The 15,814-nt window shown below is 39.2% G+C and overlaps 1 protein-coding gene across 2 annotated transcripts in view; it reads right to left on the bottom strand.

The window, feature by feature from the left end:
- HPS3 (HPS3 biogenesis of lysosomal organelles complex 2 subunit 1) overlaps positions 1-12,148 on the bottom strand; it is a 41,026-nt gene extending 28,878 nt beyond the window's left edge. For both annotated transcript variants that reach the window (XR_008530116.1, XM_054585188.1), the window contains exons 1-4: positions 11,840-12,148; positions 3,385-3,876; positions 2,661-2,832; positions 2,473-2,558 (exon numbers count right to left, since the gene is read on the bottom strand). Coding sequence is in view for 1 of the 2 variants with exons in the window: in XM_054585188.1 (XP_054441163.1) it covers positions 2,473-2,558; positions 2,661-2,832; positions 3,385-3,876; positions 11,840-12,056 (967 nt within the window). In the remaining variant the exon portion in view is untranslated. The remainder of the gene's footprint in view (positions 1-2,472; positions 2,559-2,660; positions 2,833-3,384; positions 3,877-11,839) is intronic.
- Between the last annotated feature and the right edge of the window lie 3,666 nt (positions 12,149-15,814).

The raw sequence follows: 15,814 nt of genomic DNA, 5'->3' as shown, positions 1-15,814 counted from the left end.
AGACATATCTATGTGAGAGAAAAACATCAATCAGCTGCCTCCTGCATGCACCCCAAATAGGGACCAAACCTACAACCCAACCATGTGCCCTGACCAGCAAATGAACCCCGAAACCCTTTTGCTTTGCAGGATGATGCCCAGCCAACTGAGCTACATCAGTGGGGACAGAAAAAAATTTTATAGACAACCAGAGAAATCTGAACACTGACTCGATATTTGATGATATCAATGAATTTTTTAAAGAACATGAAATGATATTTTGAGTTTTTTAAATAAAACAATCCACAGTATAAACTCTGGAATTTGCAACAAAATAATCTGGCATGGGGCAGAGAGCGGTCACGAGGCAACACCTGAAGCTTGTGATGGGTATACGGGATGTGGTTCTCTCTACATCTATGTGCCTGAAATTTTTAATAATCAGAAGTTGTTGTTTTTTTAAAGAATAGCTCTGACTGATACTCTTCAAGGACACCCATTAATAACAGAAGAGAATCCAATTCTCCATTCTCCATAATTGGACCAGAGCAACCTATACAGCTTTTTCTACCTCTTCTTTCCTACACGTATCTGTGCTCTAGTCAAACAGAAGTGCTCGATGATCTCCAAACATATAATGCTTTTATACCTTGTACATGTTGGTTCTTCTTATGTAATATCTCACTAAAATGTCCATCTTCTAGAAGCTCTAATCATCTCTTTGGGCCCAATTCAAACATGCACTATGATTCCACTTGCCTATTAAGTAAATATTCATCAGATACCTACTAAGTGCCACTGTTCTTGGTTCTGGGGTTACAACAGTGCACAAGACAAGGTAATTACATTCATTATAATAATGGGGACTGGAGTGAAGAATAAACAAACTGTGTAGTATGCAGAGTGGGAATATTTTAAATTGAGATGTCAGGGAAGTCCTCTGTGGTGAGGTAACATTTAAGCTGTGAGTTGAATGACTCAAAGACACCAGTCATGAAAGATCTGAGGAAAATACATTCTCAATGCTTGAAGAGTAAGTAACAGGTTTTATACAAGAATGTTGTTGGCCCTGTCCAGGTAGCTCAATTATTTAGATCAAGCCCATGACCAACATGTCAAGGTTATAGGTTCGATCCCACTCAGGGCATATATAAGAATAAACCAATGAATGCATAAATAAGAGGAACAACAAATCCATGTTTCTCTGTCTCTCCTTTCCCTGCTCTCTCACTAAAAAATAAATTTAAAAAAAATTTAAAGAAAGAGTATATTCTGCATATCTAAGGGAGAGGGAAAGGCCAATTTGATGAAGAACAGTAAGAGGGGTGAGTGGAACAAGCCCAGAATCAGGGTCATGTAGGCCATGGAAATAATGTGGGATTTTATCCCAAGTGCTACAGGAAGCCACTGGATAAAGAGCTGGCCTAACATGGCTACAGGCCCTGTCTGGTCCTCAGCCTTATCTCACATCTCCCTCTCCCTCGCTAAACTCTCCCAGTCTTGCCTCTTTTAGTTTCTCAGACAAGATTCACTCCCTGCCACAGACCTTTGCTGCTGCTTCCGCCCCAAACCAGGGCCATTTCACTCTTCAGATCCTCTTTCTCAAGGAGACTTACTTGACCACCAGGTCAGGATCTTTCGTTACAGGCTTTCAAAGCAGGTTATTTACCCCCTCTGAACACTCATTTCAGTGTGTAACTGTGTCCTCCTTTTTGTGATTATTCAATTAATAATCATCTACCTTCCCCATGGAGCTATAAGTTCCATGAGTGTAAGTACTTTGCCTACTTTTGCTTTTGGTTCGCTAGTATTCAGCACCATACCCAACAAAGCAGGTACTCAATAAATGTATACTGAAACAAGTACAAAAGTAAGTGAAGATCATAAACGCATTTAATCAAAATAATGTATCTTTCTCTAGGCAACATTTAAAGATGTTAAACAGGCCAGGACTAAGTAGAGTACCCAATGCTGATTCTCAATTTTGGCTGCTCATTCTGGGGAGCTTTTCAAAATACTGATGCCTAGTTTCCATAGCTGACCAATTAAGTCAGAAATCTCTAACACATAGAGCCTGGGCATCACTACTTTTAAAAGCATCCAAGTAAATTCAGCACGGCTGAAAAACACTGCTCTAAATAAATTTCCCTTGAGTTTACCATTTCTCGCCTTACTCACAAGGCCGTCATAAGAACTTTGTCAAGTACCTAGGTGGAATCCAGATAAACCTCAGCTATAGCAGGGCTTTGATTTCCTCTTTTGGGTCAAGTGACTGTTTTTCAAAAAGAGAAATGGCTTTTGTCTGTTATGTCCTCTCCATGGCTTCTTCTAGCAGATACAACTTCCCTTTCTAGTGCTCACAGGGATTTGCTAAGGAACTTGTTCGAGGCTACAGGGAGACTCAGTAGAAGAATCTAACCTGTCACCCATGGCAGTCTAGCCTCCCAGCCAGGGCCTTTCCACCCCGCTGCACTGTGTCATGGTCATACTTACCTGTTTGGTAAATGGGCAGCAGCTGAAGTGAATGCAACTTAATGTCATCAGACAAGGCAAAGGACGAAATGTCAGGAGCAAAACGTCTGTGCATTTAAAAAGACAGAGAGGGAGAGAGATCTAATTTCCATGTACTTGAAGCAGATAAATATATATTAAATGCTGATGAATAAAAAGCTTTCTAATACCTATAGAGCAGATACTGCACATGGAAATTTTTCATTTTTTCATCATCTATTCCTGTTGACTCCAGTGTAACAGATACTCCAGACTGTTCACTTTTTTCACCAAGAAGTTCCATGGGCTTTTGGCAGATAACAAAATCATCTGACTCAAGCTGCAAAGTTTCATTACTGATGCCTTAAAAAATAAGAGTTAAGAAAGGAGTTTAATAACTCAAAATACTACTTCAATGAATATTAGATTTCACAGCATCCCCTACCAATTAAATAGACACAGAGTAATTTTACTTATGCGCGCACACACACACATCATGTATTAACAAGGCACTATGGTTTTGAGGTCTTAATACTTGCTCATTTATTCCTCACAACAACTGATCAAGTACAACAGGATTCATTATCATCCTCATTTTTTACATGAGAACACTGAAATTCAAAGACAGCATCATAAACCCAAGATCAATTCAACAAGTAAATATGAGGACCAGGACTATAAATTCCTCATTGAGCATTTGTTCTATTATTTCTATTGACAATATTACTGAAATGCATTTGCATACTACAGAATAAGATACAGGCACCCAGATCACAAACCTGAATCCCATGTTTCTGGAATAACTACATCTATACATAATGCAACTTGGCAGTATACATACTACAGTGCTTCAGAGATTGCCCAAAGTAAGGGTTTTCTCTAAACCTAAAACAAGAAAGCAAAGTCATCATTTACCTTCTGCCTCTTTCACCGGACTGTTGGTATTATGTGGATGGTAGTGAACACTCTCTCCATTTTTAGGGTTTGATTCCAGTTTTAGGATTAAGACTTCCAGGTCTGACATGATAGCCACATATCCAACACAGAAAGATATTTCAACAGGAGTAATATTATGTATGTGTATAATTAAAGAACGTTCAAAATCCAATATTGAGAATTCTTCATTAATCACCTGATACTTCAAACTAAATAAGACTAACTTATTTGTACAGCCAACAAGAAGGTCTCCTCTCACAGGACAACAGGATATGCACAAGGGGGCCTCAGAAAGTGGCATTTCAACAATAGACATCTGGTCCCTGAAGGTTTCTCGGAAGGGTGCCTCCACATTATGTCCAACCATTCGGATGCACACTCGAGAGTTTTCAGTCCTCTTACTTCTCCAGTTCACATAAGCACGTAGAAATGTAGCTTTGTTTTTCTCTTCAATTGCTACCAAATAGTCTCCTGAGGAGGAAATAAGATTATACTTAGAATTTGTAATTCGAAACAACCACTTACCTTGATCATGAAAAGGAATTATTAATGAATTCTAATGTGAATGGTTGAATTAAAGATTCACTAGAACAAAACCCAAAGTAACAGAATCTTAGGTATATTTTTAACTAACATTAGACATTTAGGTTCTTGAAATACAATCTTCATTTTAATGTCTTAAGATACCCATTAATTATTCACATAGTTTACACAGAAATGTTACATTTTATTCCTTATAAACACTTATAGCTCTAAGTGTTTACTGTAGCTCTGAAGCTACAGCTCCAACAAAACTCTCCTGACATAAAGAGTTTAGTAGTATCAGTGTGATGTTATTGTAAAATTAGCTACAAATTAAAGAACTCTGTGATTAGCAGAACTTTTACTACAACCTCTCTTCTACCCACAGAAGTCACATCTTCATGTCAGCTCTTAGAAATAAGATAAAGTTGTACATATTAAGTAAAATTTAAATCCTGGTTAATTTCCCCTTAACTGTTGATTTTATTAGATTTTTTAAATTACAAAGTACATTTTTGATTACTTTTTGTTGTGAGAAGTCAAAGGAATAAAGAGATATAAAATAAAAAAATATAATGTTCTCTCCCCTGCAGTCCAATCTGTGAGAAGCCAAAGTTAACACACAGCTTGGCATGTACCCTTATACACCATTCTCTCATATAAACATAGATCACAGAGTGGTATTCTGCCTTTTTTTTTTTTATATCCAAAATGGAATCACACTAAATATATTTAACACTCTGCAACTTTAAAAAATTACCAACGAATCTTTCCCTCCAGATCCATATGTGGAAATGTAACATTCTTTCAAATATCTGCATGATAGCTTGCAAATATATGCGCCATAATTTATTCAACAAGTCCCCTATCAATATACATTCAAATATTCCCAGTTTTTGTTACCACTATACTTTACTTCACACTGTAATAATAGGCGTATACCTATATATTTATTTACTGGGGTTTTGTTTCAATGGTTTAGGTTCCCAAAAGTAAGAATGTTGGGCTAAAGGGCAAGTACATTTAAAATTTAATAAATACTGCCAGATTACTATCAAAATTACATAATAGAAATTCATGTTGCCAACAGTCCTGTTTGACATGCCTGTTTCCCCACATCTTGACTAGCACTGACTTGATGTAATAAGGAAAACATGGACTCTCGTGGTTATTATAATTTATATTTTCCAGATCACTTACAAAGGTGACCATCTTTTTCCTTGTTTATCAGCCATGTATAATTTCTCTTCTTCAAGTTATCCACTTTTTTATTGGGTTGTTTGATTTTTCCTATTAAGGAAGAGCAGTTCTCTGGGTAAAAGTGACATTAATCCTTTGCCGGTCATGAACAGGAAATCGTTTTTGAAAGTCTATTGCATGACTATTCTGTTTATTTATGGCATCTTTTACCATTCAATTTTTATGTAGTCAGATATATTTCTTTTCCTTCTTGACTTCTGGGTTTCCTAACTTGCTTTATTAGTCTATGTCCTCCGTATTACACAAACATGCTCTTGGATATTCTATTTTAGTAATTTTTTAGTTTAAATTTTTAATCTTTAGAACTTTGTGGGTGGGGAGGATAAGTCTGGGTTCTTTAAAATGCAGAACTTACTATAAGCTAACATTATTAGGTAAACAAGCCCTTTTCCAATGAATTAAAATTGGAAGGCTTCTGTTGGTTTACTGACTTCCTGTATGCACATGCAGAAGCAAGCAGCTGCAGACCCTTTCAGCAGGCTCGTGGGGTTGGCCAAGGCCCCTTCTCCTCCAAAATGAGCCATTGGTCAAGACAGGCAAGCCTTCTCCTGATACTAGTTGCTCTGGCCAGAAAGATGGAGGCTGCACCTTTCTGTTCTCTACCTGGAGATCTTCGTGGTATGTGTAAATATCCTCTGCAGATTCAGTATATTTGCTCACTCTACTCCAGAGTAGCAGTTTGGATAGAATTAGGGTTAAAAGATGCCTGAGGTGATTGCTTATATAAAAACAGGTTTATCTAAGAAAAGTCTTCATATGTCTTGCTACCATAAAACACCTTTCCTTTTAGTAATATTTTCCATAAGATATTCATAGAGTTAATGACTTGCTGCATGTCTGTCCCAAAGGCCCAGGTATAAGGGAGGCTCCTGTTTTACTCAAAACTGGTCATCTGAAAATTCCAGAAGTAAACCCCAGGCCAGGCTCCAAATGTTGGGCTTCAAGATACTAATTAGCCTTACGAGAAGTAGCCTTAAGATAAAAATGGTTGTACTGAGTTACTTCAGATCTAAACTTGAAAAACAGTATTTCTAAGTTGTGATGGGGTTAGCTCAAGTTTTTACTATTAAAAAAAGAAAATTCTCTTTATATAACTAAATTCTTGGTTGTATTGACAGTATTGAATTACAAACAACCTGTTATTTGAATGGTTTGAACACGTTGCAGTTCAATTTCACACAGGCCTCATTAGGTCTTACTAATGGATCTACGTGCCTATCCACTGTTTAATTCCATCCGCAGATGAGGGCCCAAGGGGCAGTCTCACCTGTGAGGTTTACCTATTGCGCTGTAACACAGTCATAAGGAGAAAAACGGCAATATAACAATTAATAAACTTGCAGTTTAAATTGTGTGTATCTAAATTTTAGTATTTTTACTTTATATTGATGCATAGTGTGATTGCAATTAAGTGCTTATAATTTAAAAACTAATATTCAAAATAAATAGTTATATATTTATATAAAAAAAGATGCCTGTGGCCTCCATCTTCCTAGAATTCCCTCATTAAATACATTTTTTAAAAGCCTTACTGTGGTAAAATACATGTAACATAAAATTTACTATTTTCATCATTTTTAAGTGTACAATTAATTCAGTGGCATTCAGTACGTTCTCATTGTTGTACAACCATCACCACCATCCCTCTCCAGAGCTTTTTCATCTTTCCCCCAAAATTCTGTATTAAACAATAATTCCCCTTCCTTCCCTCCACTTAACGCTAACTCTGGCAACCACTATTCTACTTTCTGTCTCTAGGAATTTGACTACCCTAGGTACCTCATATTACCTCACTCATACAATATTTGTCCTTTTGTGTCTGGCTTACTTCACTTAGCAAAATGTTTTATAGGTTCATTTGTGTTACAGCATGTGTCAGGTTTTCAGTCCTTTTTAAGGCGGAATATTCTACTGTACACATATACCACATTTTGTTTATTTATCAAATAAGGTTGTCTCCATGTCTTGGCTATTATAAATAATGTTATAAGGAACATGAGGGTAAGATATGCATATGCCATACTGTCTATCTTTTTATCTGTTGATGGACATTTGGGTTTGCTTCCATACCTTGAATCTTATGAAAACTGCTTCTATGAACAATGATGTATAAATATCTGTAAAAGTCCCTGATTTCAATTATTTTGTGTCTAAACCCAGAAGCGAAATTGCTGGATCACATGATTATTATGTTCAATTTTTGAGGAACCACCGTACCATTTTCCATAGCAGCTCTCTACCATTTTATAATCCCACCAGAAATGCACAAGGGTTCCAAAATCTCCATATCCTCACCAATGGTTATTTTCTACTTTTTAAAATAATGGCCATTCTAATGGTTTTGAAGTGGTATCTCACTGTAGTTTTGATTTGCATTTCTTTAATGGTTAGTGATGTTGAGCATGTTTTCATGTGCTTGTTGACCATTTGGAGAAATGTCTACCAAGTCCTTTGCCTATTTTTTAAATTAGTTTGCTTTTTTGTTGTTGAGTTATAGGAGTTATTACATATTCTGGATATTAATGTCCTATCAGATGCATGCCATGCAAATATTTTCTCCCATACTGTGGACTGCTTTTTCAATTCTTTGATAGTGTCCTTTGATGCACAATAATTCTTAATTTTGATGAAGTCCAATTTGTCTATTTTTTCTTTTGTTGCCTGGTGTTATATTCAAGTTAGTAAGTGAATTTTAAAACTAAGAGCATTTTTTGCCCTGTCTGGTGTGGCTCTGTGGATTGAACACTGACCTGCAAACTGAAAGGTCGCTGGTTCGACTCCCTGTCTGGGCACATGCCTGGGTTGCTGGCCCAGTCCCCAGTTGGGGGCATGTGAGAGGCAACTGACTGCTGATTCTCTCCCTCTCTTTTTCCCTCCCTTCCCCTCTCTCTGAAAATAAATAAATAAAATCTTTTTAAAAGTTAAAAAAAAAAACTAAGTATTTTTTTAGTTATAATAAAAGTGTTTTATTCATACATTGAAAAATATATGCCTATTTCGTTATTAGTTTATATATATCAACCATTTATATATAATCTGCAAACTGTAGTTAGTGTACATGCTGTCTTGTATGTTTTCAAATTAATAACTTGTTTTATAAACAATGACCTAGAACTTGCCAAGCGTGTCTACTCATAAACCTTAAGATCAGAGCTTGAGAGTTGGCGCAATTAATCCTCACAACAGATCTTTAGATATCTCCTTCTCCTTTTCTAGCTCAGGAATCTGAAGCTCAGACAAACTAAGTACCTTGCCTAAGGCAACACAGGCAACAAAGAAAAGCTGGGACTTAACACTTGGATTTGGTCAACTCAAAGCCAATGTTCATTCCCCAAAAATGCTGTCTGTCAAAATGTAGAAATGAGTCATAAGTCTAGAGAATCTCAAAATGTTAGAAAGGAGTTATAATTCTAAAAGATTCTGTGGAGATTATAGCCCTTTATATGAGAAAGGAACTATATTTTTTATAACATTATGCACCCAGGCCTTTATTTTACTTGTAAATTAAAAAAAAAATTCTCAAATCTACTCTTAAGCCAGGAGTCACTGATTTTTTTTTTTAAATAAGTAAACTTTTCCTTCTATATAACAAGATCATAAACCTAGTTAACACTAATATCAGATTTAGGAAAGCACAGCACTCCACTGGCAAAATGAACATCAGAAGGCAGAAATAACATATGATGCATCAAAATGTGTTCTATGACTTAAGTTGACAGAGAGTAGGACATGGGGAGAGGTAACAGACTAGAGCTGGTTTAGTACACCTGTGCTAAAGGATAGGTGATGAGAGCCATGTGGTTATCCCATCTGCCCCACCACTTCCCAACACCCTATAAACAAGCGCCCAGCTTCCCACACATCACTCAACCCTAGCCACCAGGCCTTCTTCCCTCCAGAGCAATGAGTTCCCACATCCCTTCTTCCTCCCTTCACACACAAAGCCTAAATTAAGTTTCTATATGATGACGATGTCAGGGTACCCTCGTCCTTCAAAATTTCTACCTACTTTCTTCCTAACACCCCCAAACCTCATAAAAGGAAAATAGCACCCCATTAGAGAGAAAAAACTTAAAATGTTTACTGCTTGGGTAAGAGGCCTGCTAAATATTTACAATAAATACAGGGTGTGGTAAAAGTAGGTTTACAGCTGTCAAAATTGAAACAAAGTTTATTCTCATATTATTTATTAATTATTGTATGACTCTCCATATGAACTGTAAACCTACATTTGCCCCACGATGTTCTAACCAACTGAGCTACAAGGCCAGGGCAATTTGTTCCATCTTTGACCAGGGAGATTTGCTACGGAGGAAGACACTGGGTGTCTAGAACATAAATACTCACATCCAAGTTACTGTAAGTGGGAGGAAAGAACACCAAAAAGAAAACGCCAAGACATGGAAGACAAGTTATCCAGATATTGCATAGCTAGGAGTTAGATATGAGTAGACTAATAAAAGCTGTACCTAAGTGCTGAAGCTCAGGCTAAGGACAGAAAGTTACCCTAGAGCTACATGATCCATGTTAATACATTCCGCAAGACTCCTGAATTTTCTTTAAGACAGCAACTGGATTATAAAAACATCTTTGTTTTTCAAGTCCCCATTAGTGAGGTCACCATCCTACTCACTGCCTAAAGCAGCCAGTATGACTCTAGGTCAGTGGTTCTTACTCCTGGCTAAATATTAGAGTCACCCCAATGCTGGGCCACACCCCAGGAAATTGACACTGGTTCTCTAGATTGTGGTCAAGACACTCGTATTTTTTGAAGCTCTCCCAGCTAATTCTTATGCATCAGCAGTGTTATCCAAGGATCCTCAGAATCACCACTACTGACAGACAAGAAGGATTAAAGTTTACATAATGCCTGCCACTTTCAATTCTGGAATAAATGTCCACTTGGAAGAATGGAGCAAATAATGTAAACAGTGTATTTCTGTCTCTGTCTCTCTCCCTCATGTTCACACTAAAGTTGAAACTGATGAGTTTGCCACTCAACAGAGCTCTTAAAGGTAAGAACTCCTGTGCCTGAAAGGGAGGTAGAATGGGGAAAACTATGAATACTGTGAACTGACTGAAAAAGATTTTGTAAGAAATACCAAAATCAGAATCCTATGATTAAAGAGAACTAAGAGGCCCAATAAATGGTTTTCAAACTGGTATGTGGACCAGCGCAGGCCCCCGTGGATGTCTTCATTAGTCAAAAAGAAAAACTAATAATGACAGGGGAACTCAAGAGTTTCACATTTTTAGCTTTAGTTATAGTTGATAGGTTTAATGGATGCATGTAGAAAGTGGTTGTTCCAGGAACTGGAATGCATGCCCAGACCTAACAGAGAAATGTCTACCAAGAAATGTCTACCTGACTCCAAGAAGCCTGCAAGCAATTCAACCTTTGTACCCCAGGAGGACTGAACGAGATCAAGATGGATGCAATCCTTGTCTCCACCTATTGGTTCTGGTAGTGACAGGCAGCACAAACGCCAACTATTCTGGTTTCAATAACAGTGTAGTAAGTAGGTCATAAAACAAAGACATACAACATCTGGGGCTATGTGTTTTTCCTTTTATAAGTAATGGTGACAGTAAATAGAAGAGTTATTCATTTTTTAAAAACATGTATCTTTAATTGGCAAAATAAACAGGTACTATATATAGCAGCCCCACAGCTTTTCCCAATCCACAAAATCCAAGTGTCTGGAAATCACTGATCTAGTGATTCAACTTTTTTTTTTTAACAGAAACTGACAACCAAAAGTTTCTATGAACTCACACCAAGACAGCTGTAGACAGAGAAGGGATTAGAGGGAGATCATCAATCCTCCAGATTCATGCTCTGCAGTTCACTACTAAGAACTTCGCCTGGGGGACGGAGGGGGGGGGGGGGATGGCAGGGCAATGGTTCCACTATAAATACTTCCAATTTACACCTCTCCTGAAAAGGAGGAATTAAACTCAGAATAACCCTAAAGTGAGTCCTTGTGCAATCTGAATAAGTGCCTATGATTAAATGTTAGATACGCACACCCACATAATGCCCCCTTGGTACACACTTCACTTTTCTTGTGGAAAAACAGTAGTGGATGCTGCTACACCGTTTGGGGAGAGGATGGGGGTCGGGGTGGGGATGGAGGGCGTTCTAAGACCAGAGTTCCACATATACAGACTTTAAAATCAGCATATAATATGAGCTTCAAAAATTGACAGTTAGTAGATAAAGGTATAGATGTAAAAGGGCTGGCCAGGAGTTGGCCTGACTGTTGAAGCTGAGAGTACCTGGGGATTCAAGATACTATTCTCCTTACTTTGGTATGTGCTGGAAATTTTCTAAACTAAAAGGTTTTTGTTTTGTTGGGTTTTGTTGTTGTTGTTAAGTGTCTGGATTGAGTGGAACCAGCCACCCAACCACAGGTCTTTCTGGTAGGGCAGGAGAGAAGCATTTAGCATCCCCACCCGCTAGAAGCAGGAGCTCACCAGTGGTTGCTATGACAACCACTCAGCTCAGCATTTTTTCAGTAATCCGCAACCCCTCCAAGCGAGACCATCCGGCAAGTTTCCGGAAGCAGAAGACCCTCCCCCCCAACCCCCAAACAGCTGATGGTGGGGACACTGTTTGGAGGTCCCAAGCAGAAGCCCCGTCATTACTCACCAGCTGCGCTGTAGGCCAGGTGCAGCACCCGGCCCAGCGTGGAAAAGGCGCACCTAGGCTGGCACAGCTCCTGGCCGGCCACCGCGAACGCCTCCACCTTGCAGCCTGCCGCCACGAACAGCGCATCGGGGCCCCCGCCGCAGAACCGCTCGGGCTCTAGCTTGCAGGGCACCACCTGCTGCGACCCGAATGGGTGCAGGTTGTACAAGTGCACCATCCCGGCCACCGGCTGCTGGGCAAGCCGGTCCTCCGGGGACCCCGCGCCCGCCGGCGGAGGCTGGACCACTTCCGCGATCAAGTGCTCACAGCCTAATCACGTGAACGCCAGCCGGCCCACTAGCGGCTCAGCTTCTTAAAGAGACTGCAGCAGGGCGAGGCTGGAGCTGGGAGAGCAGTCTCACCCGCCCGCCGGGCCGCGCCGACTCCGCCCCTTCGGCCCAAGGTCCCAGCGCTTTGAGTAGCCCAGTCCTGACCACTGCAACGCGCTCAGCATTTGGCAGGTGGAGGCACTGCGGTGTCCTTTCCTTTGTCTTTTCGCGTTACCTCATTGGGCCAGGAGACTATTTAGGCCCTGGAATATATTTTAACATTTAATCATCTGCTCTCTTATACCATTCCATACTTGCTTCAGGAGCATCACTCTTTTTTTTTTTTCCCCAATAGCTGTGAACCTCTGGAGGACAGGGCTGCAAAAACTGAAGTGAGGTTCACATGTCTGGACTCAGTACTAAACGCACGGAAGAGTTGCTCAGAAATACTTTAAATTCTAGAATGGTTTAGTTGGAAAGACTGATGCCTGGAACGCGCTTGTCAAAAGTTTTACTGAATAAAAGAATCTGTGGACATCATCTAATGAACTCTAGGAATTTGACGAAAGATTACTTTCAGCCCCAGAGAAGTCCTAAAACTGTCCTCTAATCTGTACCCTATATCTATTCCTGACGTGTTAAACGTGGAGTTTGTGGTTGCAATCCCAATCTTTCTTTCTTTCTTTCTTTCTTTCTTTCTTTCTTCCTTCTTTCTTTCTTTCTTTCTTTCTTTCTTTCTTTCTTTCTTTCTTTCTTTCTTTTTTTACAGATTTAGAGGAAGCAGGTATTATGGCTTCTCTTTCCAGTTCATCCAGAAAATATGTATATAAGTATAGATTGAGGGATGTTGTTTTTTGCACACAGGATGCAACTGAAAAAAAGCAAAATTTCCTTCAGTCAATTTCTGGTTCAGCCACCCTCATCAGCACTCTCATCCAAGAATTTACAAAGTAGGTGCAATTGCATTGAAGTTAAACTCTGCCTCTGTTTCCTATGCCCTCCAGATGAGTAAAGTACCTCTTCTTTACTTTGCCCAGTCAGTAGGGACTTAGGGAGACAGACAGCAGGTTCATCAAATTCAGTGAGGCAGAGATATGGACAAGCAGGTTGCTCTAGTCCTCCAGCAGAGGGCTGAAAACTCATTAGATACCATATTCATGCACACCCATTTTCCTCCACAAATATCTACCATATTTTCATTTTTTATTAACTTTCTCCTTCTAGGCTGAAAATCACAATTTCAGTACTAAATTAAAATTTCAAAACTAAAAGTACAATTTCATGGTAATTTCACCTGCATAAAAATGTCTGTTTTGAAGAAAGAGGTTAAGATTTGTTCAAAGCCTGGAACATCAATCCCTTTTAAAGAGAGTCACCTCTCCTTTATAAGGGCCCCTGTAATTGGCTCATCTAAGATTCTTAGGAAATAGACATACTAGCCAAAGAGAGGTGGGTGATATTCCTGTTTTCTATGTTTGTCAGGAGCTGTGAGCAGAGCTGCCCACTTGCGTTCCTCCTACAAATTCAGGGGCAGCAGTGGGTGGCACAGTTTCATTTCCTTAGAAAAGGCTGTGTTTGTTATGGTGGCCGTAACAAAATGCCACAGACTGGGTGGCTTAAACAACAGAAATTTATTTTTCACATTTCTAGAAACAAGAAGTCCAAGATCAATCAAGGTGTCCACAAGTCTGAGTTCTCCTAAGTCTTCTTTCATTGGCTTGCAGATGGCCACTGTCTTAATCCATTTGGGCTGTTACAACAGGATACGACAGACTGGGCATCTTATAAGCAGATATTTATTTCTCACAGTTCTGCAGGCTGAGAAGTTCCAGATCAGGTTGCCGGCATAGGTGGGTGAGGCCCCTCTTCAGGATTGCAGACTGCTGACTTCTTGCTCTCTCCTCACTTGCTGGAAAGAGCTAGGGAGCTCTGTAGGGTCTCTTTTATAAAGTCACTAATGCCATTCATGAGGGCTCCACCCTCATGTCCTAGTCACCTCCCAAAGGCCCACTGTCTAACACCACCGTATTTGGCATTAGGTTTCCAATATGTGCCCGGCATCATTAGTCATTAGGGAAATGCCAGTCAAAATCAACATTCGCTCTGGCTGGTGTGGCTCAGTGGACTGAGTGTTGACCTGCAAACCAAAGGGTTGCCGGTTTGATTCCCAGTCAGGGCAAATGACTGGGTTGTGGGTCAGGTCCCCAACAGGGGACAGGAGTGAAGCAACCACAAATTGATGTTTCTCTCCCTCTCTTTCTCCCTCCCTCCCCCGCTCTAAAAAAATTAAAAACAAAACAAAACCAGACACTTTGTCTTCTTCACAATGCCTAGAACACTAACACATGGTAAGTGCTTGATAAATATTTGCTGAATGAATAATCTTGGACCTAGTTGAATGGAGTGTTTATAGTCATGTAGTCACAGTTATATAATCTCTCATAGCCTCAAATTCCTTATTTCTTACCTCAGAGTGTTGTCAAGAGGATTAAATGAGATAATGTATTTAAAGCATTTAGCGCAGCGCTTGGCACATGGTGGGTGGCTCATGCATTCTCTTTCTTTTATATTCTGATATATTGACTGTTATTTCTGCAATTTCTCTGTGACCTGTAACCCTTCTCCCCAATTTAGGCAGTTGGAGCCAGGGAATTATATACTCATTGCCCTCAGGGAAAGGATAACACAGCAGGACCATAGAATCTAATTCTTGTCTTTTAAGTTATTTCAAGAGAAAACAAACAACATACATACTTGCAATTACTGACTTTGTCCTGCTTTTGTCATGCCAATCTAATCCTAAATATTTTAAGAAAAGATTTATCCTAGAGAAAAATTACAAGGTAAAAATTACAAGGTAAAAATTGGCTAGGTCGCAAAATACTTTAAGTGACATTTCCTTGTTTCTGGCCCTGATAAACCCTAGTCAAAATAATACATAAATAGGATATCTGATTTAAAATAATCCCATTTTGCAAAATCTTTGAAATGAGTCTTTTCATTATAGTTATATATTTATTAAACCAAACAAATAGACACCTCACACTAAAGCAATGGTTCACAAACCTGAGTATCAGAATCTCCTAAAGAGCTTGTTAAAATACATTTTGCTGTACCTGCCCCCCAGCATTTCTGATTCCATGAGTCTGTGGTGGAGTTAGAGAAATTTCACTTCTAACAAATTCCCAGGTGATGTTACCTGACCTCCTGGCCAAACTCTGAGTCATTCACTAAACTACTTGGCTGGATGAATCTGAAATCTTATTAAAGCCCAAAATTATTTATAGTGGTAACTAACTCATGAAATACTTTTAAGCTTCCTTTTGTATAATACATTGTACCTTCCACAATACAAGTCATTTTGACACTAGAATAAATCAATGCACAAATTAGTGTTTATTGACTTGGGGAGAGTGCCAGGAGGATTGAGCTGATAGTCAAGGTGACCTGCATTCTCATCCCAGCTTCACAGCTAACTGTGATCTTGGTGCCAACATTCAAACTCCCTGGACCCGAATTTCCACATCTGCAAACTGAGAGGAGTGAGCAAGATGATCTTCAAGGTGTCATCTATCTCTGAAAGTACCTGATGATTTTTTGATACTATTGCAGTAAAGTGGGAGAATGTGAAACATAGAGCTTGCTCCTTAGTTGGTGACAAAGATAT

The sequence above is a fragment of the Pteronotus mesoamericanus genome, unplaced genomic scaffold (genome assembly GCF_021234165.1).
Source record: "Pteronotus mesoamericanus isolate MK-2021 breed Mesoamerican mustached bat unplaced genomic scaffold, CSHL_Meso_final contig_82, whole genome shotgun sequence".
NCBI classification, from domain to species: Eukaryota; Metazoa; Chordata; class Mammalia; order Chiroptera; family Mormoopidae; genus Pteronotus; species Pteronotus mesoamericanus.
This window is presented reverse-complemented; position numbering and strand designations above follow the sequence as displayed.